This window comes from Gopherus flavomarginatus, chromosome 12, assembly GCF_025201925.1.
Source record: "Gopherus flavomarginatus isolate rGopFla2 chromosome 12, rGopFla2.mat.asm, whole genome shotgun sequence".
In the NCBI taxonomy this organism is placed as follows: Eukaryota; Metazoa; Chordata; order Testudines; family Testudinidae; genus Gopherus; species Gopherus flavomarginatus.
In genome coordinates this window covers 8,876,685-8,904,212 of record NC_066628.1, presented here as the reverse complement: position 1 = coordinate 8,904,212, position 27,528 = coordinate 8,876,685, and the positions used below count along the sequence as shown (strand labels likewise).

The 27,528-nt window shown below is 44.6% G+C and overlaps 2 protein-coding genes across 5 annotated transcripts; one reads left to right on the top strand and one right to left on the bottom strand.

The window, feature by feature from the left end:
• Nucleotides 1-624: 624 nt before the first annotated feature.
• On the top strand, nucleotides 625-17,125 carry LOC127033146 (butyrophilin subfamily 2 member A1-like). Its single transcript, XM_050920951.1, has 6 exons — nucleotides 625-727; nucleotides 2,254-2,601; nucleotides 10,623-10,904; nucleotides 11,351-11,470; nucleotides 13,491-13,523; nucleotides 16,780-17,125. The coding sequence occupies exons 1-6, from the start codon at nucleotides 625-627 to the stop codon at nucleotides 16,797-16,799; spliced, it is 906 nt and encodes a 301-aa protein (XP_050776908.1). The 3' UTR covers nucleotides 16,800-17,125.
• Nucleotides 17,126-17,671: 546 nt separating this feature from the next.
• LOC127033332 (zinc finger protein 239-like) lies at nucleotides 17,672-27,014 on the bottom strand. Of its 4 annotated transcripts, none has more exons than XM_050921353.1 (2): nucleotides 26,917-27,014; nucleotides 17,672-23,873 (listed from the first exon to the last, which is right to left on the bottom strand). In XM_050921353.1, exon 2 carries the CDS (start codon nucleotides 23,799-23,801, stop codon nucleotides 22,803-22,805), a length of 999 nt encoding a protein of 332 aa, XP_050777310.1. In that variant the 5' UTR covers nucleotides 23,802-23,873; nucleotides 26,917-27,014; the 3' UTR covers nucleotides 17,672-22,802. The 4 variants fall into 4 exon arrangements, with proteins under 4 accessions (XP_050777310.1, XP_050777309.1, XP_050777307.1 ...); XM_050921352.1 differs by having other exon boundaries at nucleotides 17,672-23,870; XM_050921350.1 differs by lacking the exon at nucleotides 26,917-27,014 and adding an exon at nucleotides 25,753-25,911.
• Between the last annotated feature and the right edge of the window lie 514 nt (nucleotides 27,015-27,528).

Below are 27,528 nucleotides of genomic sequence, written 5' to 3'. Positions count from 1 at the left end.
AAAGAGAAGCACAGGGCTGCCCAGAGGATTCAGGGGGCCTGGGGTCTTCGGCAGTGGGGTGCCCCCGCTTTGGTGGTAATTCAGCTGCGGTGGGGTCATTCCATTCTGGGACCCGCAACCGAAGTGCCCTGAAAACCCGTGATGGGGGGTCCCTGCGGCCGAATTACCACCAAAGACCCAGCACTTCGGCGGCGGGTCCCACTTTGGCGATAATTTGGCAGATCCTCCACCGCCAAAGACCCGGGCCCCACGAGAGTTTTCCAGGGCCCCCGGAGCAAGTGAAGGACCCCGCTCCAGGGGCCCTGAAAAACTCTCGTGGGCCTGGGGCAAATTGCCCCATTTATTTCCCCCACCCCACCCCCGCCCCGGGGTGGCCCTGGAGAAGCACAATCTCATTATCTCCAATTTTACATCCTGGTTGGAGTACAGTTGGTAAGAGAAATATTTGGAAGCTACTCAGAAAATATTTTTTTAATGGGTCACCCAGTTTTCAACCTTCAAAGCAAATAAAATATGCAGGGTGTTTTATGTAATAGTCACCATATTTGCGACAAATTCACTGGCTGACACTTACTTATTTTTGGAGGGGTTTTTGTTTTTGTTTTCTGCCCAGCATCAACTAAAATGAAGATGAGACCTTTTTCTGTCTCCAAGAGCTCAGTAGGGACCCCCCTTCTTGGTTACACCATAATCTTCATTTCTCTTCTTGTTCACAAGTCAGACTCAGGTAAGATTTTCATGGACAAAAAAAAAAAGTAATTTCCAAGTTGTTTTTCTTTTGAAGGGTTTGAAATGGACCAATCTGGGGGAAGAATGTTCATGACATTTTAAACAAGAATGTGACTGAATAATTTTTTTATCAAAAATGTTATTCAGATTTTTCATCATATACTGAAAGCTCAAGCACAAACAGGTTCAGATTCCTTCTGACAGCGCTTACATATCCTTCTGCTTCTCTCTCCGTCTCACGTTACAGCAGGATGGTAGCCTTAAAGGGATAGACAGTGACAGAGGTTCTCCATTCTTGTAGGACACCCATTCTTTCCTCCTTCTCTACCTTCATGGGGTCAGGCTGGCTGCAGCTGGGGAGCCCCTGGACACTTAGGAAGTTGAGGGGAAGGTAAGGGGAACAGGAATAAGTGAAGAAGAACAGGCTCGGATGTAAAAAAAAAAAGTATCAGCGTTTTGGAAAACACAAAATCAACCCAAAAAAACAGTTACAAATTTCCAGTGAGAGGGTTTTTTACACATTATTCAAGCAAGTCTACTCCCAGGCATCTTGTGTGAGTGGCAGGTGGGAAGGGGTAAAGAGGTGTGAGCAGTGGGTGAGGGGACCAGGGGAAGGGGTGAAGAGATGTGAGCAGTGGGAGGGCCAGGGGGAGAGAGACAAGACGGGCTGTGGGCAGGGCCAGATTAATGTTTTGTGGGCCCAGCACCAAACATGTTTGTGGGCCCCCATTGGGAAAATAGGGCATGTGATGGGGGCGGTCCACAGAGCGAGGGGCCAGTTGGGAAGGGAGCTTTTTAAATGAAAATTATCTATCAGGGTTGTTCACAAAGACACTGTTTGCATATGCAAATATTAGCTTTTTAATGTACATAGATTTGGACCTTCAATATTGTGGACCTAAGATTTTGGGTGTAGAACTTTGAGTTAGAGGCTATTTTAGAAAATGTGGGTCTTAAAATTATACCGTAAAATAGTCTGGCCAAATATTACACACAGATATAATACTGCTCAGCTCTTTTCAGCCACACATCTCAAAACCCATACAGAAGAAAGTCATTCTTACAAATGAAGGAACAGAAGCATAGAGAGGAGAAGCGAGTTGCCACAAACTAGTGACTGAAAGAGGGCTAGAACCTTGCATGCCAGGGTATATCACTAGTACCCATTCAGGGAGCCATGCTACCTACCAACTATACAATGTTTGTTCAAGTCACTGAGGGTTATATGTGTGTGCATCTGAAGGCAAAATTTCATCTGCAATATTTTTCATCCATTTTTGTAATAAACTCCAATTTTAATTCTCCATTTGAATAATTTTCCATCAAATTCTAACATTTCTCCTGAAAGCTAACAGGGAAATGTATTAAAATTAACCATTGAAGTCAGGATCCATGAACAACCAGAATGCATTGAAAAGCTGTAAGGGATAGATTTTGTATATATTGTGCCTGACCAGGAAATTAAAATCTTATTCTCAGTTCTTCTCGAATTCAACCGCTTTTGTGTCCTGTTCCATTTAACAGCACACTTTTCAGTGATTGGGCCCAATCACCCTGTCACCGCTTCTGTAGGTGATGAAGTCACATTAGCCTGTCACCTGTCACCCAGGATGAGTGCTGAGAACATGGAGGTGAGATGGTTCCGGGGTCAGTTGTCTTCAGTTGTGCACCTGTACCGTGAAGGGAAGGATCAGTATGCGGAGCAGATGTCAGAATATCGGCGAAGGACAGAGTTTCTGAAAGAGGACCTGGCTGATGGAAGAGTTGCCTTGAGGATAGGCGATATCAGACTCTCTGATTCAGGGCTGTACAAGTGTTTCTTTCGATCAGAGTTCTCATATCAAGAAGCTGCATTGGAACTACAGGTATCAGGTCAGTAAACTTGCCTTGCTACATTGCCTTCCCTAGGTTGAGAGGACGTCATTATATCTCCTTTCATAAGTGCTGGCTTTTGGTTTTGCTGGTGGGTTCCCCACATCAGCTCTGCCCCCTCCCCATGGTTCCACCCCCACTCTGCCTCCCAGGGCCCTGTTCTACCCCTCCACTGAACCCCCTCCCCGAGCGCCTCCTGCCTGCCACTCACTCCTTTCTGCCCCCTCCTACCTTAAGGGCAGCAAGGGCAGGAGGGGACAGAGAGGAGCAAGCGGCTCAACAGCTGATTGGTGGCACAGCAGCTGAAGAACTGAAGAGGATGCAGGGCCAGTCACTGAACAGCTAATTAGCAGCCAGCCCTAGGGGTGCTACAGCAGCAGCCCCGGGCAGGCCCATGGGTGATGAGCACCCCCTATTTTTTCTCCATTGGTGCTTGAGCACCTGAGCACCCACGGAGTCAGCGCCTATGCCTCCTTTAAATGGTAGTTCCAACACTTTTCTTTCTGATGTCAGTTGTCATTTGCCAGCAGAGCTAAGTGTCTGAGATCTGAGGAGACACTTGAAAGTTTTGGTCTGTTGGTTTTTGCACCGCAGTGATATTTCTAAGTGCTGATTGCCAGTCAAGATGTGTGGAAAAGCTGTTTTTTTCTTCCCTCCGCTCCATATTTGTGGGTTTTGAGAAAAAATTGGGTCTTAAGTTAAGGTGATACAAAATATCTTAAACCTACCATGGCATTCAGCTTTTTAAATCGCCTGTCTGCTGAAAACTACTTTCAGCTAACATGACAGGAGAAAGATTTATACACATTCTTAGTGGATTTTCTTTGAAATTTCGGGGATCAGCTGTCACTTGCCCTAACTCGACCATGCAAGGGAATGGCAGAGAGTAAATGTGGCCATGTTAGGTTTTCAGATACTCCAGCTTTAGTATGTGTGGGAGTGCAGGAACCGGATGCTCACCCACCAGACCAAATGCGTGATGAGTAGGCAAGGAAAAGTGCATCAAAAGCACAGCCATGTCTACGCCCTCTACCCCCATGTGCCCACCAACAGAGCTGGCTAGGTACCCAGTGAGAGTACACTGCACCATGAGAAGGGAATGCTTTTTCTTCTCCAGTGCAACTCAGGATGTCTCTAAAATGCATAGTCTAGTCCTATGGGATTATATAGATGATAATCCAGTGGTTTTGTAACATATAGTAATGCAAAGAGACATGCTAGACTAGAATCAGCATTTCTCAAATGCGGCCACCAGGGGCTTTTCTTGCGGCCTCCTGGGCTGTGATTGGGGGCGGGGAGGGAAGAGCAGCCCCTCCCTCTCCCTGGTGCTCCTGGATGCAGAGCCTTGGTGTTGGGGCTTCCAGCAGGAGTTGGTCCCTGCCCCCCTCTGGAGACACCCGGGCAAAATGCTGGAGGAGCAGGCAGCTGGTGAGTTCCCCACCGTCCCAGAGGCGGTGGGGCTCAGACTTTAGGCTTCAGCCTGAGGGTGGTGGGGTGGCAGGCTCTGGCTGCGTGGCATCGTGCTCCAGCCCTGGTCTCTGGCCATGTAGCATCAGGCTCCGTACCCTAGTTGCAGGGCTTCAGGCTTCGTCTCCCTGCTGTCTCTCACTGCCACCCACCCAGCCCCATTGCCCCTGGCCCCTGCTACCTCCCCCGGCCCCCCCACTCAGAGCTTAATTTGTCCCCAGACTTGCCGGGGCTGAGTAAGTCTGCAGTGAAAAGTGATACATGTGTATTTGTTAATATCACTTTTCACAGCAGACTTACTGGTAGCAATACATAGATTACAATGATTTGGATGTATTCTTTGTTTTTCCTAAAGCTAATTAACTATTTTAGGGGAAAAGTGTGAGTGCAGCTACCAGCAATAGTTGGTGGCTGCACTCCGAGGCCACGAAATAATTTGTCTTGAGAACCTCTGGACTAGATTCTGTCCTGCTTTACTCCCCTCCTTGGATCTGAGGTTTGAGTATTGGAGAGCTCTTTCCCTGGTCTCCACAAGGAGCCAGAGGATGAAGAGGGGGTAGACAGAGAAAGGAGGAAAATGGGTAGATCTTTTGCTTTCCTCCTTCCCCATGCCCCTGTGTTTGGCCAGAACAGCTGGCCAGGTGTGAAGACGGCAGTAAGATACACCCTTCCATGGGCTGCAGCAACTTACTTCTACCATAAGAATGGCCATACAGATTCAGACCAATGCTTCATATAGCTCAGTAACTGTCTTCTTGCAGTGGCTGGTGTCAGATGCTTCAGAGGGAATGAACAGAACAGGGCAATTACTGAGTGATCCATCCCCTGCCGTCCTGTCCCAGCTTCTGCCAGCAAAAGGCTTAGAAACACCCAAAGCATGAGGTTGGGTCTCTGACCATCTTGGCTAATAGTCATTGTTGGCCCTATCTTCCATGAATTTATCTAATTATTTTCTGAACCCAGTTATACTTTGGCCTTCACAAAATCCTCTGGCAATGAGTTCCACAGGTTATCTGTGCATTGTGGGAAGCAGTACTTCTTTTGTTTATTTTAAACCTGCTGCCTATTAATTTCATTGGGTGATCCCTGGTTTTTGTGTTGTGTGAAAGTGTAAATTTCACTTCCTTATTCACTTTCTCCACACCAGTCATGATTTTATAGAGCTCTATTATATCCCCCCTTAGACATCTCTTTTTTAAGCTGAACAGTCCCAGTCTTTTTAATCTCTCCTAATATGGAAGCTGTTCCATATCCCTAATCATTTTTGTTGCCCTTCTCTGTACCTTTAATACACCTTTTTTGAGACGGGGTGACCAGATCTGCACACAATATTTAAAATGAGGGAGTATCATGGATTTATATTAGGACTGTTGATTAACTGCAGTTAACTCACGTGATTATCTCTAAAATTAATTGCAATTTTTAAAAATGAATCACAATTAATCACAGTTTTAATGTGCTGTTAAACAATAGAATACCAATTGAAATTTATTAAATATTTGTGGATGTTTTTCTACATTTTCAAATATATTGATTTCAATTATGACACAGAATACAAAGTGCATGGTGCTCACTTTATATTATTTTTATTACAAATATTTGCACTGTAAAAATGATAAATTAAAGAAATACTATTTTTCATTTCACCTCATACAAGTACTGCAGTTCAATCTCTATTGTGAAAGTGCAATTTACAAATTTACTTAGATGTTTTTGTTACATAACTGCACTCTAAAACAAAACAATGTAAAACTTTAGAGCCTACAAGTCCACTCAGGCCTACTTTTTGTTCAGCCAATCGCTAACAAAAACAAGCTTGTTTACATTTACGGGAGATAATGCTGCTTGCTTCTTATTTACAATGTCACCTAAAAGTGACAACAGGCATTTGCATGGCACTGTTGTAACTGGCATTGCAAGGTATTTATGTGCCAGGTATGTTAAACATTCATTTCTTATACGAGTAATGTCCCTATGGGTGCTCCACTGTATGTGTATGTACACCCCTGGAGATTTTTGGTAGCAGTGTCTGTTGAGCCTGCATATGTGCCCTCCCTCCCTTGTGGTCTGCCTCGAGGCTTTTTAGCACCACCCGGGCGAACTCCCCTCACTTCCTTCTCTACGGCCTTTGGCCTCAGATGGAATGAGCAGTTCTCCCTTCCTTATCTGTGTCATTAGCATAAGTTGTGTTTGTTTTGTTACCTTTGTTCCAGGGCCGCCCAGAGGATTCAGGGGGCCTGGGGCAAAGTGGGGGAGCTGTGGTGCTTATACTCACCTGGCGGAGATCTGGGTCTTTGGCGGCATTTTGACGGCAGGGGGCCCTTCAGTCGCTCTGCATCTTCGGCAGCACTGAAGGGCCCCCGGCCGCCGAAATGCCGCCAAAGACCTGGAGCAACTGAATGGCCCCTCACCACCGAATGCCATCAAAGACTTGGACTGCCACTGGGTCAGGGATCACGGGGCCCTAGCTGGGCCAGGAGCCTCGGGCAAATTGCCCCACTTGCCCCCCCTCTGGGCAGCTCTGCTTTGTTCTCCTTAAAAGTAGTTAGGCTAGTGTTTCTTTCTCTTATTTTATTTTATTTTATTGCTTTGGGTTAAGAGAAAGAGAGAGAGGAAAAGAACTTCAGTTTCCTGCCTTGTCTGGGAGCATTCCCTCCCCCCTTTCCCCTGGCATCTAGTAGACTCATAATTTTTTTCAGTTTTTAAAAAAAAGGGTAAAGAAGATGTTCTTCTGTATTCCTCACTGCTAAAGGATGACAACCACCTGCCCAGGGGCATGCCTGGCTCTCTCTGCTCCTAGCGGTGCCTCTCCTGCCAGGAGTCATTCCTGTAATGACCAGACACTCTCACTGTTCCTGGGAGAAGCTCACAGGCAGGACTGGATTAACTTTTTGTGAGCCTGATGCCAAACATATTTGTGGGGCCCCCTGGGGAATGAAGGGGCCAGGCATAGGTGTGTGCAGCACATTTCATTAAGGTGTGCACCCAGGGAATTTTATTTTATTTTTTAAAGATGAACATCATAAAGGTTGGGGTGCGGGAGGGAGTGTGGGGTGTCAGAAAATGAATGATTGTTTGGTTATTTCATTTACCAAAGATAATTGAAGCAGATATTTATGAAGTCATTGGGCGATGAACTATCTTCAATTCAACAGGTTAATCATTAATATTTGGAGGATTTTCTTGCCATGCTGTATTAGGAGGAGAACATCACCAGACAGACATTTAAATTGTTTTAGTTAACTAAAACAACACCATTAAGTTTTCTGGATTTTTTTTCTTCACCAGCACACATAATATGTTAACAAAAAAGCATATGTTCCTCGCTTCTCACATTTGTCTCCAGACTTCTCCTTGTCCAGATCTATTCCACCCCCAACAATCTTCTATTCAATGAACTTTTTGAAACTTTTCACTGTTAAAGAGAGGTAAGGGATTGACTCTGTGTACACAAATTTGCAGAGGGACAATAGAGTTGAGGTCTGTTATTTCTCACCTTTATATATTCATTTTAAAACATTTTTGCTGTTAACAAGCATGTCACCTCTGGAGAGACAAATCCACAGTTTGAGAACTGCAAAACTAAGCATCTCTGGTGAGCATGTGTCGGTCCGCACTGCTTTGTATTGTTATCGAGCAGAACCTGTCATCAGTATGGACGCATGTCCTCCAGAATGGTGTTTCAAGCATGAAGGGACGTGAATCTTTAGCGCATATGGCACGTAAATATCTTGCGATGCCAGCTACATAAGTGCCACGTGAACACCTGTTTTCACTTTCAAGTGACATTGTAAACAAGAAGCAGGCAGCATTTTCTCCCACAAATGTAAACAAACTTGTTTGTCTGAGCGATTGGCTGAAGTGGGACTGAGTGGACTTGTAGGCTCTAAAGTTTTACATGATTTTATTTTTGAGTGCAGTTATTTTTGTACATAATTCTACATTTGTAAGTTCAACGTTCACGATAAGGAGATTACAGTACAGTACTTGTATTAGGTGAATTAGAAATACTATTTCTTTTGTTTCTTTTTTAGAGTGCAAATATCTGTAATCAAAAATAAATATAAAGGGAGCACTGTACACTTTGTTTTCTATACTAGAACTGAAATCAATATAATTGCAAATGTAGAAAACATCCAAAATATTTAAATAAATGGTATTCTATTATTGTTTGACAGCGCAATTAATTGCGTGATTAATCATGATTAATTTTTTTAATCACTTGACAGCCCTAATTTATATAGTGGCATTATGATACTTTTTGTCTTCTTATCTGTCTTTTTCCTAATGGTTCCTACCATTCTGTTAGCTGTTATGACTGCTGCTGCACCTTGAGCAGATGTTTTCAGAGAACGACTCACAGTGACTCCAAGATCTTTCTTGAGTGGTAACAGCTAATTTAGACCCCATCATCTTGTGGGTATAGTTTAGATTATGTTTTCCAATGTGCATTACTTTGCATTTCTCAACCGTGAATTTCACCTGCCATTTTGTTGCCCAGTGACCCAGTTTTGTGAAATTTCTTTGTAACTCTTCACAGTCTGCCTGGGACTTAACTACCTTAAGCAATTTTGTACCATCTGCAAACTTTGCCACCTCACTGTTTACCCCCTTTTCCAGATCATTTATGAATATGTTGAATAGGACTGGGCCCAGGACAGATCCTTAGGGGACTCCATTATTTACCTCTCTCCACTGTGAAAACTGACCGTTTATTCCTACCCTAGGTTTCCTATCTTTTAAACAGGTTTCAGAGTAGCCGCCATGTTAGTCTGTATGTGCAAAAAGAACAGGAGTACTTGTGGCACCTTAGAGACTAGCAAATTTATTTCAGCATGAGCTTTCGTGAGCTACAGCCCACTTCTTCGGATGCAACATCTTTTAAACAGTTACTGATGCATGAGGAGACCTTTCCTTTTAGCCCATCGCTGCCTACATTGCTTAAGAACCTTAGGTGAGGAGCTTTGTCAAAGGCTTTCTGAAAGTCCACGTACATTATATCCACTGGATCACCCTTGTCCACATTTGTTGATCTCCTCAAAGAATTCTAATAAATTGGTGAGGCATGATTTCTGTTTACAAAAGCTGTGTTGATTCTTCCCCAAAATATCATGCTCATCTATCTGTCTGATAATTCTGCTTTTTACTATAGTTTCAACCAATTTGCTGGTACTGAAGTTAGGCTTATCAGCCTGTGATTGCTAGGATCACCTCTGGAGGCTTTTTTAAAAATAGGTGTCACATTAGCTATTCTCCAGTCATCTGGTACAGAGGCTCAATTAAGCAATAGGTTACATGCCATAGTTTGCAGTTCTGCAATTTCACATTTGAGTTCCTTCAGAACTGTTGGGGGAATCCCATCTGGTCCTGGTGACTTATTACGGTTTAATTTATCAATTTGTTGCAAAACTTTCTCTATTGATAGCTCAGTCTTGGACAGTTCCTCAGATTTGTCACCTAAAAAAAATGATTCTGGTGTGGGAATCTGCTGCACATCCTCTGCATTGAAGACCAAAGCAAACAATGTATTTAGCTTCTCCACAATGGTCTTGTCTTCCTTGAGTAGTCCTTTAGCACCTTGATCTTCCAGTGGCCCCATTGTTTGTTTGGTCGGCTTCCTGCTTGTAATGTAGTTTAAAAATATGCTGCTCATATTTGTGTCTTGTGCTAGGTGTTCTTCAAATTTTTTTTTGGCCTACCTAATTATGCTTTTATACTTGACCTGCCAGAGTTTACATTCCTTTCTATTTTCCTCAGTAGGATTTAACTTCCAATTTTTAAAGGATGCCTTTTTGTCTCTAAGTGCCTCTTTTACTCTGTTGTTTAGCCATGGTAGCATTTTTTTGGTCCTCTTACTGTTTTTTTTGTTTTTTTTTAAATTTGGGATCTACATATAGTTTGGGCCTTTATTATGGTGTTTTTAGAAAGTTTCCATGCATCTTGCTGGCATTTCACTCTAGTGACTGTTCCTTTTAATTTTTGTTTAACTAGCCTCCTCATTTCTGTGTTGTTCCCCTTTTTGAATTTAAATGCTACTGTCGTGGGCTTCTTTGCTATTTCCCCCCCTACAAGGATGTTAAATTTAATTACATTATGGTTTTTATTACCGACAGTTCAGCTGTATTCACATCTTGGACCAGATCCTGTGCGCCACTTAGGATTAAATCAAGAACTGCCTCCCCTCTTGCATGTTCTAAGATTAGCTTCTCCAAGAAACCGTCACTCAGTGATGTCTAGAAATTTTATCTCTGCATGCCATCCTGAGGAGACATATTCTCAGTCAATATGTGGATAGTTGAAATCCCCTGTTATTATTAGGATTTCTCTTTTTGTAGCCTCTCACTTCTCTCCCCATGCTAAAGAGTAATAAAGGGGTAATTGTGGCTCTCTGAGTCATAATTCCTTTCGAGGCTGCTCCTTGAATGGATAAATGTGTCATCCCTTACTCAAGGCTGAGCCTAAAGGATCAGTCTAGCCCTCAACACTCTGTTGCCAAACATGTTAAATTTTTAACCCAGAATATACAATTAATGCAGATTTACTTCATTCTTCAGTTTCAGGTACTAATCCCCTGATCTCTGTTGAGAGTTACCAGGATGGAGGTATCCGAATGGTGTGTCGATCCGGAGGATGGTATCCAGAGCCTCAGTCACTGTGGAAGGATCTCAAAGGACAGCCTCTCTCATCATTGCCTGCAAAATGCTTCCGTGATGAAAATGGCCTGTTTCAGACTGAATCTGTACTTATTGTAACAAAAAATTCCAATCGGAATCTGACCTGCACAATCAGAAACAACATCCTGAACCAAGAAGAAGTATCAAGCATTTATATAGCAGGTCAGTTCGTACATCTGTTGATATGAAGTCTGGTTCGATAAGCTGTTTGTCCTATATCAGTGGTTTTCAATCTGTTGTCCATGGACTTCCAGGGTTCAGCAGACTGTGTTTAAGATTTCCAAAGGGGGTCTGCACCTCCATTTGAAATTTTTAGGAGTCTGCAAACGAAAAAAAGGTTGAAAACCACTGGCCTACATGCATTTCAGGACTAGTCACCATGTGTAAATAAAGTCAGTTACACTGAGAATATACCCTGATTTCATGCCACTGGTTTTCCTCTGCTGGAAACTGATGTGCAAGGCCCAGATATTTGCTACCACTCAACAAAAGGTCGACACTGGTGTTAGAAATGGGATGCTGGTATTGGAAAAAAGAAAGACAATAATAAGGTTAAAAACAAATAATAATAATTAATAATAAATTAATAATATGCATTTGTTTTTCAGATTCTTTTTTCCCAAAGGTCTCCTATGTGATGGTGATTCGCCTGTCACTAAACCTGTTGGTTTTGGGGTTTTTCATTCCTTTGACTATTTACTATATATGCAAGCAACACAAAGAAAAAGGTAATACATGAAATAAAGGGGACAGGACAGACAGAGCCGTCCCGTCCATAGGATGGACCGGGGCAACCGCCCCAGGCTCTGTGCTTTGGGGGCCCCACACTTCGGGATGTGGAGTCCAGAGCAACCTGGGCAGTAGCAGCGGGCCTGATGCTGGTAGCAGCGAGTGACCCGGCCCAGGCCCCAGCCTTCTCTGCTCTGCCCCGCCCAGCCAGCTCCTGGTGTCACTCGGGGGAGGGAGCGGAAGCCAGAAAGAGGTGGGGCAGGGCTTGGGGGAAGGGGTGGAGTGGAGGAGGTGCCTGGCCTGGAGTTGGGGGGTTGTCCCGGGCCCTGCAGTCTCTAGGGGCGGCCCTGAGTACAGATATAATCAAAGAGATATTTTTAAAATGGGTGGTAGAAAGGATTAACAGAGGATTTCAATTCAATATTCAACTTTCCTTGGGGTTCTCTTGTGCTTCCTGTGCACAGCCACATGTTGACTGTAGGCAGGTTATTTGGAAACTGTGTCCTTTGTAAACCAAACATGGAAGAGAGACAGAGACTTCAGATACTTAAAACCTTCCCTCTGGAAGAGTAATCTTGGCACTCTATGTCAGGGGTGGCCAAACTTACTGACCCCCTGAGCCACACGTGATGATCTTCAGAAGTACAAGGGCTGGGTGAATATGCGCTGACTCCATGGGTGCTCCAGGGCTGGAACACTCATGAAAAAAAATTAGTGGGTGCTTAGCACCCACCGGCAACCAGTTCTCCCCCTCCTCTCCAGCACCTCCCATCCACCAGTGGTCCTGCTGATCAACTCCTCCCCTCCCTCCCAGTGCCTCCCGCCTGCTGCAATCAGCTGTTCTGTGACGTACAAGTGGTGCTGCGGGGAGAGGGGAGGAGTGAGAACGGGGTGTGCTCAGGGGAGGGGGCAGAACTTGACGGGAAGAGGCAGGGTGGGGTGTGGACTTGAGAGAAGAGGTGGGGTGGGCGGGGGCCCAGGGCAGAGTGGGGGCAGAAGTGGAGGTTTGGAGGAAGGGGCTGGGTGGGGGCAGGGCCTGGGGTGGAATGGGGGCTTGAGGATGGTATCCCCTGGGGCCTGAAGGAAGCCGGTGCCTGTGGCTGGGCGTGCCTGCCAAGGCTTGGGACTTCAGCCCTGCGGGATACACCTGCCAGGGCTCCTGCCCTGTGGCGGGATGGTGGGGTTAGGGGCTTCTGTCCTGTGAGAGGTGCCTGCTGGGGCTTGGGACTGAAGCCATGGCAACGCCTACCATGGGGCAGAAGCCCCGAGACCCCCCTCCCTGTTGTGCAGAAGCCCCTAGTCCCACCACCCTGCCATGGGGCAAAAACCCTGAGCTCCCCTCCCAGTCTGGTAGGTGGAGAAGAGGTGGGCATGGGGGGGCTCTGCGAGCCACACTTTAACTGTAAAAGAGCCACATGCGGCTTATGAGCCACGGTTTAGCCACCCCTGCTGTATGTGAAAGAGAACTCCTACAAATTCAGTATATTACAAAATACAATACAATCAAGAAAAGTTAAAATACAGTGCAATGAACAAACGTTATGCAATTATCTGAGTCAGAAGACGACATTAGAAAAAATCATTTCAGCTTAAAAGTTTCATTATGAATTGGCAATACTACAAAAATCATTTTTATACTATTAGAATGTCTTCTCTTTTTTGGCATAGTAATGAGAAATGCAAGATACAGACAAAAGATACAATTTTGCTTCTTTTATCTATAGTGAATTGCACGTAGTGAAACAAAGCTGAATGTTGTTTCTTGATATGGAAAACAATCCAAACGTACATCTACTTACTGTGAGATTTAAAAAAACCCAAAACTATTTGAACTTTTTTTTTTGGTTTCTGATTAATTGTACATTACCTTCCACATCATGTGCACCTGTTTCTGTTTGTTTTTTCAATTACCTCTATTTCTATCACAATTATAGCAAAATTACAATAAATATCAGTTGAACTGTCACTATAAACGTGAAAGGATGACATCTAACATATCTGATCTTTTCCTTCCAATAGATTCTCTGCAATCTAAATTGAAAGACTTTGAAGGTAAGTTTATGGGTTGTATCGAGCAAGTGAATTATCTGATATAAATAGTCCGTGAAATAAGGTAAGTCAAGAAAACAACGTTTATTATCATGTATGTGTTGTCCCTCCCCTGAGGTGCGGCTTAAGCCTCTTCCCTCTTTTCTCTCTCTAGTGCTTGCTGTCACCAATATTGAGAGTTTACATATACACAGGCATAAGCTCTGACTTTAATTTTTCCCCAGGGGTGCGACACCCATGTTCTGCCCCGAGGCCCCACCCCTACTCTGCCTCTTCTCCCGAGGCCATGCCCTCACTCCGTCTCTTCCCGCCCCTGCTCTGCTCCCTCTGCAGAGGCTCTGCCCTCGCTCTCCTCTTCCTGCCCCCGCTCCATCCCAGGCCCCTGCCACTCGCTGTTCTCTGCCCTCCTCCATATGCCTCCTCCAGCCGCCGAACAGCTGTGGCTGGCGGGTGCTGGAGCACTCATGGAGTCGGCACCTATGTATACAGGGATTCTGTCCCTTGAGAAAATTAGGACAATTACTGCTAGCTGGCAAGGAATGTAAAGCCTAGTACATGGAGGACGGCAAGGCAAACAAAACAAAGTTAGCAAGGTAATAACACACCCAAAACAAGAGCATAACGGAGGCAGGGGGGAGCATTATTAGGAACAGGAAAAATAGGATGTGGGGAAGGAAGGAGTTAAGTTTAGCTAATACTTAATAAACATTGATAAACAATCCTTCTTCTTGCCTCTGAGCACTCACAAAGTCCTCCAAACCCCAGCTCCCACCCTGGCACCTTCCCAACACTGCAGGCTGAGGTTGTGTGTCCCAAGATGGAGTGCTGCAGCCCTGTACTGATTTTTGGAGACACAGAGATCCCCTTGGGACTGTCACCTGATGTGCTGGAATCAGCTCCTAATCCGTTTTCCCTGCCAAACCTTGGGACTCCAGAACCCTGCCTTGTTGAGACAGACATGCTAGCTTGCTGCAATAAAGACCCAGGTCTGGGCCATGTCCCCCAAAGCTGCAGACTTTAAACAAAATCTGTTCAGCAGGTCACCTATCTCCAGCACCCAGATACCCAGTTCCCAATGGGATCCAAATCCCAAATAAATCTGTTATACTCGGTATAAAACTTATACAGGGTAAACTCATAAATTGTCCGACCTCTGTAACACTCACAGAGAGATATGCCCAGCTGTTTGCTCCCCCAGGTATTAATCACTTACTCTGGGTTAATTAATGAACAAAAGTGATTTTATTAAGTATAAAAAGTAGGATTTAAGTGGTTTCAAGTAATAACAAACAGAACAAAGTAAGTCACCAAGCAAAATAAAGCAAAACCACACATATCTAAGCCTAATACATTAAGAAACTGATTACAGGTAAAATCTCACCCTCAGAGATGTTCCAATAAGCTTCTTTCACAAACTAGACTTTTTCCTAGTCTGGGCCCAATCCTTTCCCCAGTACAGTCCTTGTTAGTTCCAGCAGACATCTTAGGTGGTTAGCAGGGGTTTTCTCATGATTGGCAGCCCCCTTTCTTCTGTTCACCCCCTTTTATAGCTTTGGCATAAGGCGGGAATCTTTTGTCTCTCTGTGTCCCCACCTCTCCTTCTAAATGGAAAAGTACCAGATTTAAGATGGATTTCAGTATCGTGTGACATGGTCACATGTCCTGTGAGACCTCATTCTTCATTACCCATGGGCTGGCCCACACGTACACAGGAAGGCCCACAGGTAACTAAACCAATTCACAACCAATTGTCCTAGGCAATGGGAGTCATCAAGATTCTAAACCATCATTAATGGCCCACACTTTGCATAATTACAATAGAACCTCAGAGTTATATTTCTAGCTTCAGATACAGGAATGATACGTGCATATACAAATAGGAGGAATATATTAATTAAGTTAAATCCTTTGTTATGATACCTTACAAGAGCCTTTTTGCATAAGGCATATTCCACTTACATCATATTCACACTCATAAGCATATTTTTATAAAGCATATGGAGTGCAACTGGCCTCAACATGGGTTTCAGTCCCTATTGTCCACACTCCTGACTCCAAGAATGCTAGAAGAGTGGTCAGAGGGACTTGGTAGCCATTACAGTTGTAGTCCTTTCGGTAAAGCCCCCAAGAAGCTCAGTCTGCAGCCCCAGGAGCTGACAGACTCCAAACTGGGGTTTATCTGAACGATCAGATAGAAAAGACTTTACCCAGGATACAGTAAAGAGGGTCCTCACACCCTGATGGGAAAGAAGGGCACATAGGCCACTATTTTGAAGGAAAGCAGACATAGTCCATGATTTTTTTTCTGCTTTTTAAAAACCCCCAGTTCTCGATCCAAAAAAAGTTTTGACGGAAAATATATGTCCAACCTTTTTAATGAGCTTTAGTGCCTTTTAGCACTAGCTGATGCTGAGAAGCAGTGATACCTTGTAAAGAAGTTTGCTCAAAACTGGGTTTGTGCCGAGATGCAGGTTTATTTTTCCCAGGGCCGCTCATGGTGGGGAGCAAGTGGGGCAATTTGCCTGGGCCCCACAGGGGCCCCCACGAGAATATAGTATTGCAATTTTTTTTATGGAAGGGGCCCCCGAAATTGCTTTTCCCCAAGCCCCCTGAATCCTGTGGGCAGCCCTGGTATTGGCTCTTAAGAGAGATGTAAGAGGCGATAATATAAAAATGCAAGTTATTGCTTACCCCTTTTAGACCTGAGCAGTCAGCCAAATTTGGGGTCCTGCAGATTGTTTGTTAGGAGGAAAAATGGACCTTGGAGTCAGCTATTTCTTTGATGCAATCCTGTTTACTTACAAAGACTGTATAAAATCATGTATCTCTGAACACAGGAAGAATCAAACAAGAGCAAATAGTTTCTTTTTGCACAGTTCCAGGCCCCTTTCAGCTAACATTCAGTCCACAGAACTTTTACTCTAGGCTTTTGCTCCGGGCCACGCTCCCAGGGTCTATTCAGGATGTGTCCTTCACTTTCTGCTTCTTATCTATGTTTGTTACTGCTTTGTTCAAACCAATAATGATATGCTTACAATCCTGATCATTTAACTTGTAATTTTTCTACACAAAGATACTGAAACTCTACTACTTTTATGATAAAATGACCATGGGCTGGATAGAATGTGATGGCTTCCCAGATGTTATTAACTTAAAGGAATAACATATTTAAAATGACTAGTTGTGAATATGTAAGCATTTTTAATGTTTTTTTGGATGATCTATACCAAAAGAGAAACTCTCTCTTTCCTCCTTCCAGTGAATGTGACTCTGGATTGAGAAACAGCACATCCTGAACTCCTGGTGTCAGATGACCTCAAAAGTGTGAAATGTGCAGACATAACAGGGGAACAACCTGAAAATCTGGATATTGTTGATTCTTATCGCTGTGTCCTGAGCTCTGAGAGATTTAACTCTGGGAGACATTATTGGGAAGTGGAGCTTAAGAACAAGACTATGTGGCACTTGGGCATTTGTGCTGACTCAGAAAACAGGGAGAGGTACAAAAATATAGCACCTGAAGGTGGATACTGGGCCATAAGGTTGTGGAATGGAGAATACAAAGCCCTCTCCACTCCTCGGACAAGAATCACCTTGGAAATGAAACCCACAAGGGTTGGGATTTTTCTGGACTATGAGGCAGCAGAGCTCTCATTTTACAATTTGTGTGATGACTCCCATATCTACACTTTCAAACTTGTCTTCTCTGGGACACTCCGGCCTTTCTTCAGTCCAGGTATACATGGATCTAAAGAGGATGCTCCCCTGACCATCTGCCCAGTTATAGACTGGCAATGAAGGACACACTGTCATTCACAACTACCATTCCAATTTTCTAGCTATGTCAGATGCACACAGGAAAAATTTTTGATAAAATGTCTGATGATGGGGAAACATCAAGTCGAGCTGGTTGAAAATTGAGACAAAATGTTTTTTCTTTGGAAAATTCCATTTCATCGATATCTGAACTTTCCATGGGAGTGTGTCGATTTCAACAAAACTTAGTTTAGAAAAAAAATTTAAACAAGGCATTTCATTAATGTTGAAATGCCCCTTTTGATACCTACGGAACAAAACATTTTGATTTTTTGTTTCAAAATGACCTTTGTTTAACATTTTATTGTATATAATATAATAAAAGGAATAAAGGCAAAATTGAAACAATCTTTTATTTAAATAGATTTCTACTAATCTTGCCAGGTCCCAGTCAAGCCATAGATTCTCCATCTGGATCTGGGCTCTGCACATGGGACAGCACAAAGGGTCCTAGTCCCCCTCTGTCCATGTGTCACAGTGCTGAGAGATGCAGCCACGGCAGAAGTTGTGCCCACAGTCTGTGCTCACCAGCTCCGTGAAATAGTTTCTGCAGATGGGACATTTGGTTTCCTCTTGGAGTCCCTGTTCAACAGTCCCTGAAGCCATGGCTACTAGGAGCTTGGCTTCCGTTATCTCTGCCTTCTGCTCCAAATCAGAAGTGATTTTGCTGATAATGGAAGGTCCCTGCCTGACCTGCTATCAGCTGCTCTCCAGCACAGGTGCAGAAAAAGAAGAGGGTGGGAGAAGAAATAGAGAAAAGATCAGAAAATAAGGAAGTTCGACCTACATAGGATGAGGAGGAGAAGAGGGTAGAGAAATAAAAAGGGAATGAAAAGAAAAGGCAGGGGGAGGAAAAAGTGGGTGATGAATACAAAAAGAAACAAATTTAGGTTGCTCTTAATCTGAAACGAGAATGTCTCAGACACATACAGATTTGCACTGAAATAACTAATGGGGTGAATTAAAACCATATAGTTATGTCAGTGACAGTCGTGTGTGTCAATCTGACCTGGCTGTGCTGTGTTAGATTCTGAACAGTCTAACATTCCCATCCCAGGAACTGCTGCCTTACAATCACTTCCTGGGTTAATATCAGAGGGATCGCGTGACCTGGGAACAAGTTATGTCCTACTTGTTGCTGGCTGATTCTGACGGGGGCCGATCGGTATTTTCTCCTGTTTTCACCCAGAACCTGAAGATTTCTGTACAGAATGACTCTTAAATCGAAGGGTGATTTTTTTTTTTTTGTGATAAGTTTTATGACTTCTCTGAGTTGACAGTTCACATCCACGCCCGTTTCCAGACTCCAGTAAAGCCTCAGGAAAAATGGATTTCAGTTTTAAATTGTTCAAAACCACAAGCAGAAAAGGCAAAGGAACAATTTGTGGCCCACACAGAGAAAATGTAACTAACACCACACACAGTCAGTCGGTGTGTTTTGCCATAAGACAGAGCAGAGATGGTGACACAGCAGAGAGAAGAATGTTTGTTTTGGGGATGATTATTCATATACTAATCTGACCCTGTGGCTGCCCCAGGAACAAGTTTGAATTCCACAGAGATGGGTAAATCTCCCCTTTTAAGTGCTGACAGGAACATGTTTGCTCCAGCAGAGATGTCCTGTGCTAATGAGCACAGTAGCATGTGATCCTGTCATGAGAGATTATATCCTAATGCCAAGACACAAGGGAAAAGAAATAACTTTGCCCACACAGCTTGATTCTGGCACTGCCTAACTGAAACCGTTTGACTTTTCAGCCTTAAGAACTTCCTTTTAAAGTAACAAGTTGAGGGAATTTGATATAAAGCCCTCCCAATTTTTCTGCTCTTCTATATAATTAGTTAATATACAGCTATAATCCCCTCCGTTCTTGGCTTTTTTCTCTCCAGTACTCAAATATGGCTGCAGAATCTCTTGCTCTTCTCCCTTTTAGTCACATATTGAATTTTAATATAAAACACCCAAAGCTGTTGATAAAGTTTTCTGTTTAGGGATTACTAATATATTATATGCATAAATATTGCTTATTGTTCCTCTAAATGCCCACTATCGATACCAAACCTTTCAGATTTTGCTTTTTTCCCTGTCTACTTAGCCAATTAGTGTCAATCTTCTCCAAGTTTTCCTCATATTCTCTTAATTATCAAATGCTGATATAAACTTGCCTCAACAGTCACTGGTCCCATAGCCCCTCTCCCCCAAGTCACTGCAGCCCCAAACCCATCACCTTTGTCTCCAAATTCCCCTTCCCTCTCAGCGAGCATTCATATTTCTAATTTATTTTATTTCTAAAAAGTAGCTTGACGACACTTCCCCAAAATAACCCTCCCAATAACAACTAGGTGGGTGAAACCAGACAATCACTACACTCGCAAACGAATTCACACAGGAAAATTCTAAAAGACAAAATAGGTGGACACTTTTCACAAAGTGATCACTCTATATCTGACCTCTCAGTCCTCATCCTCAAAGCAAACTACCCAACACTTTCAAAAGACAAGCCTGGGAGCTTAAATTCATAACTGCTAGACACCTAAAATCAAGGACTGAACAGACACACTGGATTTATGGCTTATTAAGACAAGCTGTAACCCGCTACCCCTCTCTTTTTGTCCTATGACTGCAGAGGTGTTAATGGTCTGCCTTGAATGGTCACTTACAATATGTGCTAACTACTTATGCTAAACAATCTGTTCCAGCTTGCATAGTGCTGTACCTTTCCCAGTCCTGCAGAAGAGCTCTGTGTGGCTCCAAAGCTTGTCTCTTTCATCAGGGGAAGTTGATCCAATAAAATGTATTATCTCACCTGCCTTGTCCCCCAAGAGAGAGAGTTTAGCCCTAGATTGGATACAAGCTACCACTGGCTGAAGGTTGGATTGAACAGTGGCAACTACACCTGCCTGTGAGCTATTGAACTTCATGAGAAATGGTACACTCAAGCCCATTGGCTGACTTTTCTGGGCATGCTCAGTGTAATCAGTTTAACTCATGAGCGTCAGGCAGGTGACTAACTTGAGACCTAGCTCCCTTTAAAAATGATGTTGGCAAGAGACAGTAGATGCCATGCCTTCGCTATGATGCATGTGCAGTGCTAGCACCGGCGCTTTCATTTTTCTGAGTGGGTGCTTCTGCCCCCTCTCTGCCCCAAGGCCCCGCCCCACTCCGCCGCTTCCCCAAGACTCCACCCTCACTCTGCCTCTTCCCAACCCACTCCGCCCCAGCTCTGCCCCCTCCCTGAGCACCTCCTATCCACCGCCAAACACACCCACTATTTTTTTCCCATGGCTGCTCCAGTCCCGGAGCACCCACGGAGTCGGAGTCTATACGTGCTAGATATCCCTGTGCCCAGATCAGAGCCATGGTTTGACCCTGCGACCCAAAACATCCCGGTATAGATACACACCCCTCCACACTATTGCAAGAATCTTTGCAGAAAATAGGCCTTGTGAGGTATCATTTAAAAATGAATCACTTGCTGCTCAACTGTACCATGGTGAAATGTTTACACTATACGAGTTCCCCCGTATGATGTTACTAGAACATGTTGAAGACCCGGCAGCCTTGCCTCGGTAAAGGTGTGACATAGGTCTGTCCTAAACAAAGGAATGTGTGTTTACCTCAATTTGCCTATAAACAGGACTATCAAGACATCAGAGAGAGGCGATGGCAGAGAACAGAACAATTTGAATTTTAGCAAATACCAGCATGGGGGAAAAAAATCATCATGGAGCCTCCATCACCACATGACTCCACATTGCCTTTCTCACATAAACTTTACTTGGAGGAGTAACATTCAGGAGAATACGTTGCAAAGGTTTACTGGTGTATAAAGACAGAGGGGCTGAATCACAGGGGATAAGTAATTGAATCAACTGATTGGATACAATATTACTGTACTTATAAAAGTATATAGAGTGAAGTATTTTCTGAAAGCTAATGACACACTAGTGATTAATAGCATTGTTAAATGTCCATATTAACGCTATACGAGGGAATATGGACACCTAATGATATTATGCTTTAAAGTCTGTGGCCAGACAGGGAGAAATAGGGAGGAGAGAAGGCAACTATCTACCTGGCTGCAATGAAAGGTGAAATGCAAGTAGTGTGACCAGACAACAAGAGTGAAAAATCGGGACAGGGTGGGGCATAATAGGCACCTATATAAGACAAAGCCCCAAATATCAGGAGTGTCCCTATAAAATTAGGACATCTGTTCACCCTAAATGCAAGGTTTAACCAAAAACAATGGAAGCCCCATTTACATAGAAATCAGCAGGGGGTTGGGAAGTCCACAGGAAGGGAAGTAGAGCATGAGGTCATCCTGCCTCTTAAAGCAAAGTCATTGAAATTTGGAAAACATAAGCAAGGACAGAAGTCGTCTTTGGGGTCCTTCACTAGACAGACACAAAGGAATAGATCTCTTGCAAGCTGAGAAAGATGGGACCAAGGGAGGGGTTGAAGTCTCTGGGAACTGAATATAGGTAAGAAATCCACTTAGGCAAAGGTCTTTCACCCAGATGGACAAGGGAAGCCAGCCCCTTGGACTTCTGCAGAAGATCCCGACTGAGGGATATTCAACCCTGGCTGGCAAGAAGGAAGATTGCTGAGAGAAACTATCTTGAATAAAGCCCGTACCTCGCTAGATTCAGTTTTTGACTTTTAGATGCAAATTTTCACTTTCATTTACTTGTAACCATCTCTACTTTTATTCCTTTTCTCAGCATCACTTAACCTATAACCTTTTGTTAATAAATTTGTTTGACACTGCACGTTGCAGAGCCCACAGTTTGGGGAAAATTCGGGACTGGGAGTGCATTGGGGTCACCCTGCTGGTGGTAACCCAGGCTGGCAGAGAGCACGGAGTGGGCCTGCTCTGTTGCCGGCGTCAGAGTGGCTGGACCAGGGTGACAGTTATACATAGACACTCAGGCTGTGACTTGCATGCTGGTTGCTGACTGAATGTCTCAGGCTGGGTGTTACAGTAGCAAAACATTGTGAGGCTCTCAGGGTTACAGGGTCAGAGGTGATGCATCCTCGAACCCTGTGACAGATCCCCAGATCTGGGCAAAAAAACATTGGTGGACCCTCTCAACTTTGCAAAAAGCAGCTGTTGTCAGGGAGCTGTATCTCAGGAACCCCATATTCAAGTGACCCCAAATTTAGTTCACTCATCCTACCCCACAAACCCATGAGGTACACCAAATACCAAGAGCAATCCGAGTAACCGTGCAGGTTTCAGAGCACTTTGAAGACACCAGCATTAAACAGAAAGCTGGTCCTAACGACAGCAGAGGCTGGCAGCCTGCTACAATTTCTCTGCTGTGTGGAGTCTCTCATGTCCAATATGATGTGAACTCTGCTTGAAACATTTGCCACACTATGGACGTTTAGGAAGTCTCTATCCTATATGGATTTGGAGAAGCCAGTTATGATCATAGCCCTGAGTGAAGAGACCCCCACATTCAGGTCCTCTTTGCTGTGTGGATTTTCTGATGTTTAATAAGATGTGAGCTCCGCTGGAAACTTTTCCCACAGTCCAGGCACTTATAGGGTCTCTCTCCTGTGTGGGTCCTCTGATGCGTAATAAGGTTTGAGTTGACACTAAAACTTTTCCCACAGTCCAAGCATTTATAGGGCTTCTCTCCCGTGTGGGTTCTCTGATGCACAACAAGGTGGGAACTCCGACTAAAGGTTTTCCCACAATCCAAGCATTTAAAAGGTTTCTCTCCCGTATGGGTTCTCTGATGCACAATAAGCTGTGAGCTCTGAATGAATGTTTCCCCACAGTCAGTGCACTTATAGGGCTCCTCTCCTGTGTGGATTCCCTGGTGTCTAATAAGGTGTGACTTCTGAGTGAAACTTTTCCCACAGATGAGGCACTTATGGGGTTTCTCTCCCAAATGGAGACTCTGATGTCTAATAAGGTGTGAGCTCTGAATAAAACTTTTCCCGCAGTCAAGGCATTTATAGGGTCTCTCTCCTGTGTGGAGTCGTTGATGTGAAATAAGATCGGAGCTCTGAATGAAACTTTTCCCGCAGTCCAAGCATTTATAGGGTCGCTCTCCCGTGTGGTGTCGTCGGTGTGTAAGAAGGTTTGAGCTCAGGCTGAAACTTTTCCCACAGTCCAAGCATTTATAAGGTCGCTCTCCTGTGTGGGTTCTCTGGTGGGTAAGAAGGTTTGAGCTTAGATTGAAGCTTTTCCCACAGTCCAAGCACTTGAAGGGTCTTTCCCCTGTGAGCATTCGCTGCTGTCTAGGAAGGTGTGAGCTGTCATTAAAACTCTTCCCAAACTCAGTGGATGTGTTTTTTCTCTCTCCCATTTGGATTCCTTGCTGGGATATGGTTTCCTTGAGATTCCTGCACCCTCTCCCACAACAAATAGATTTATCCACTATTTTCCTAGCAGCTTCTCTTATGACTCTGGAAGAAATTCCCTTCAGTTCTTCCTGATAATGTCCCATGCAGTTACACTTGCTGAGGATTTTCTGCTGAGGATTCTCCTCCTTTGTTCTCACTCACTGTCCCATCACCTGCTGAGAGAGAGAGAAAGAGAGAGGAGTCATTCCGTGGGCCAGAAAGAAAGGAGAACAGCAAAGAGTGGAAACACAATATAATAACTGTTTAGGAGATTGAGGAATTGGATTCTGCCTCCCCATCCCATCCAAACACTCAGGGGGAAACAAAGTCAGGGTGGAAACTCCTGCCAGCTGTCAGGACAGGTGGGAAGCCAGGAGTATATGACGTATGCAGTGCAGTGTAGCCGTGTCGGTTGCAGGGTATTAGAGAAACAAGGTGGGTGAGGTAACGTCTTTTATTGGACCAACTTCCGCTGGGGAGAGAGACAAGTTCATGAGTGCATGATGACACCTACTGGTTCAACGCTGGTTGGATGAGGTGAAGCAGAACTAAGGGAGTCTGTTTACAAATAGAACTGGGTTACATTTTTTGGCTAGAGTTTATTTGCTGAAGAACATAATTTCAGTGGACCTGAAACTATTCGTGAATTTGATAGAATTCACCAACTAGTTTCAGTCCCCCCACACACACCCCAAAATTGTGGCGAGACCGAGGTACATTTCATAAAATGGCCAGAAGAGAAGATGTTGGTACCTTCTTTATAATCTTTACCCTGGTGGCTAGGGCACTTGCTTGGGATGTGGAGAAGGGTTTTGAATGTGGGTCTCCCAACATTGCAGGAGTACTAAAGTCTTTGGCTAATAATGTAAAAAATTCAGGCCTTAGTTCTAATCAGAATTTGTCTGGTTTTCACTTCCAGCCACTTGTTTTTGTTATGCCTTTCTCCGCTAGATGACAGAAATTTTAGGTACCTGATATTTTCTCCCTGTAATCAAGTCAATAATTCATGGCAATAGTTCTGCAAAACGGAGGGAATTGTCTATTATTCAATAATTATAGGTGGCAAAACATCAGTGAATATGGAGATTTTTTTTTATCGGGATTGATAAGTGAGCGAGAAAATGAGGCAAATCTGTGAAAATTTACATATCTTCACTAATTAAAAAACCCAGCAAACTCTGATAGGTTTTTATATTAATAATGCATATGTAGATGAAAACAATAAGCAATATTTACACAGAGATTAATAATGTATAAATACAGAGAAATGGATCAAAATCAGATAGGATTTTAAATCCAAATTCAATAAGAGCAAAAATCTGAAGAATGGTCCAGCAGTGTTTGATTATTGGAGAGAAAAGTGGCCAGAGAAGATACTTATAAAGAAAAGCACCAGAACTGGAGGATTTGGGTTTTTTTTCTATATTACCCTAAAAAACGAGAGTAAGAAAATGTTATTAAGGTTGCAAAGTCCAACACTCACAGCTGGGTTGTGCCAGAATAAAGGGTATCTGGGGAATATCGATTTCATCCAGTGCATTATACCGTAATACAATCTCTAATGCTAGAATCAGATACTGCGCTGTTAATTAACACAGGACCTTGTCTCCTTGTAGCTGGGAGGTATTTGCTGACAGGGACAAATAGTGAAGAGATTTCTGTGGAATTCAAGGAGGAGGGGGACCCCAGGGCTGGGAGGGAGGATGGATGGGAAGTAATGGGGTTGGTTTTTAAAGGAAGAATAATCACCATTCCACAAACACACCCTCCCCATTCCCCTCACTGCTTTTCCTTCGTTTCTGCCTCCTTATTCACCCCCTTCCCTTTCTGACAATCCAGAAACACAAAGGGGAAAACCCAGTGGGTGGGTCTCCCCTTCCCTGTTTCCCCCCCCGAATCTTCCAGTTTGCCCCCCAACCCCCACCCCGGAGCAGATTCCCCCACAAAGTGCTGCTGCAAAGGAGAGATCAACCCCCAGGCAGCTTCACACAGCTGCCAGATCCGAGTCTCCTGGGGCCCTTTGTGCAGTCACTTTCCTGCCTATCCCTTCATCACCTGGAGTCTCCGGCCCAGGAGCTGGTGTTGGCAGAGCTTGGGGAGGCCCCAGGGGGCTAGATCCAAAAAGTCCCCCCTTGGGCTGGGCACAGAAGGAGCTTTAATGAAGGTCTCGCCCCTGCCCAGACCCGGCTGGAGAGCAGCAGCTGGTGGTTCCTCCCCAGATGACAAGGGAGGAGACAGCAGCTCCTGACCCAGGAAGATAAACAGAGCTAGAGCAAACACAGCTTCCCCTCCCCTCCTCCCTGAGCAAGAACCAGAGCCCTCTGGATACAGCAGCTGATGAAGCTCTGCGCCCCTGAACCTAACAAAGCCCAGGAAAGATCTGGGGCCAGAGCTCTTCTTTCTCTGCCCTTGAACTCCAGAAACCAGCAGAGCAATAGCAGACAGATCAGTGCCACTGAGAAACGCGTCCCCTGCAGCTCGGGGCTCCGGGCAGCCTCTCTAGGGCCAGGATCCAGGGCTAAATCTGTAATGTAAGAGGGGCTGGGGGGCTCAAGCAACTTTTTTACTTTCATAACTGATGCAACAAGCCTAAATTAAGGGGTTCAGCCCTGGCACAAATTAAGCACTGCCAGGGCCAGGCCCCCATTGCCCTGTGTCCCCTCTGATTTTGGAGACCCCGGGAACATTCCTCAGTCCCCATAGAAATCCCCCTTTTCTGCTCTCTCTGGGATAGAGAAGTCACCCCCTTTCCATCCCACATTGAGGTAGATGCTTCAAAGCATAATGTGGCTGCACCCGGGGGGGGGGGGGGGGGGCGGAGCAGGGACATGGGATGCCCCAATCTGCAGGGGCACAGAACTCCTCTGGGCTGGGGTGGGGAGATCCAGCTCCTCCTGCTGCTGGGGGAGAGCAAACTCCACCAGCCCCAGAGCTGCATGCATCAGGGAGAATCAGGCCCTCCGGCCACGGCAGGTGGTGAGAGCCAGCTTCTCCAGCCGTGGGGGACACAGAAAGTGCCCCTCCTGAGGGTGCAACCCTGCCACACACCTAAACAGACATCTGGGGCTCAATGACCATGTTCCCGTCTGTTCAGACCCATTCAGATTCCATGTCCCCCTCCCAGCACAGTGCAGGACAAAGGCACAACCCAGGAATGTTCCTCTGACAAACTAATCAAACATGATGCATCCTGATTTCACCCCCATTCCTGAACCTGACCTGATCACCCAGCTGGAACAAAGAGAAGAGCTGGTGGTCCCCGATCTCCAGCGTGCTGAGGAAAGCTAAGAGAGGCACTTGTACAGGCAAAGTATCAATGAAATTGATAGAGAAACCCTCTGATTAATGCCAGATGCCTCCAGAAATGTTGAGAGGGATTCCCCAATTCCACCTTATCTCTCCAGGTCAGGGTTGTAATTAGCAGGTGTCCTATCTTCATGGCAGATGTCACACACAGTTTCATACCCATCCTGGCCAACAACTGATAGGAACTCCCTCCCTGCCTTTGCTTCCCCTCTGCTGTCTGGATGGGACTGAAAACAGACTCCACTTACTCCACCCAACAGTTCTGGTGTTTTCCTCTCTTAACTGTTCCTCTCTTTGTCCTCTCTCCCTGGCACAGAGAATGAGTCCTGTCTGGGTTCTCACTCCCTATCCCAACAGGTGATCAGACAGGCAGTGAGAACAAGGAAGAGATTCCCCAATTTTAAAATATTCTGTGCAGAATTCTCACAAGAGTACCTCACACTTGTTTCTATTTGAATCTCTATTCTTAAGAAGCTTTTTTTCCTTATCATCAGATTCCAGTGCTGCATGAGACATTGGAGTGGT

What these genes read in the sequence shown, in the direction of transcription:
- LOC127033146 (XM_050920951.1), top strand. Translation starts at nt 625, where the DNA reads ATGAAGATGAGACCTTTTTCTGTCTCCAAGAGCTCAGTAGGGACCCCC. An exon ending in TGTTCACAAGTCAGACTCAG is followed by an intron (nt 728 to 2,253) that starts GTAAGATTTTCA and finishes TCCATTTAACAG; the next exon opens with CACACTTTTCAGTGATTGGG. An exon ending in TAAATTGAAAGACTTTGAAG is followed by an intron (nt 13,524 to 16,779) that starts GTAAGTTTATGG and finishes TCCTCCTTCCAG; the next exon opens with TGAATGTGACTCTGGATTGA.
- LOC127033332 (XM_050921353.1), bottom strand. Translation starts at nt 23,801, where the DNA reads ATGGGACATTATCAGGAAGAACTGAAGGGAATTTCTTCCAGAGTCATA.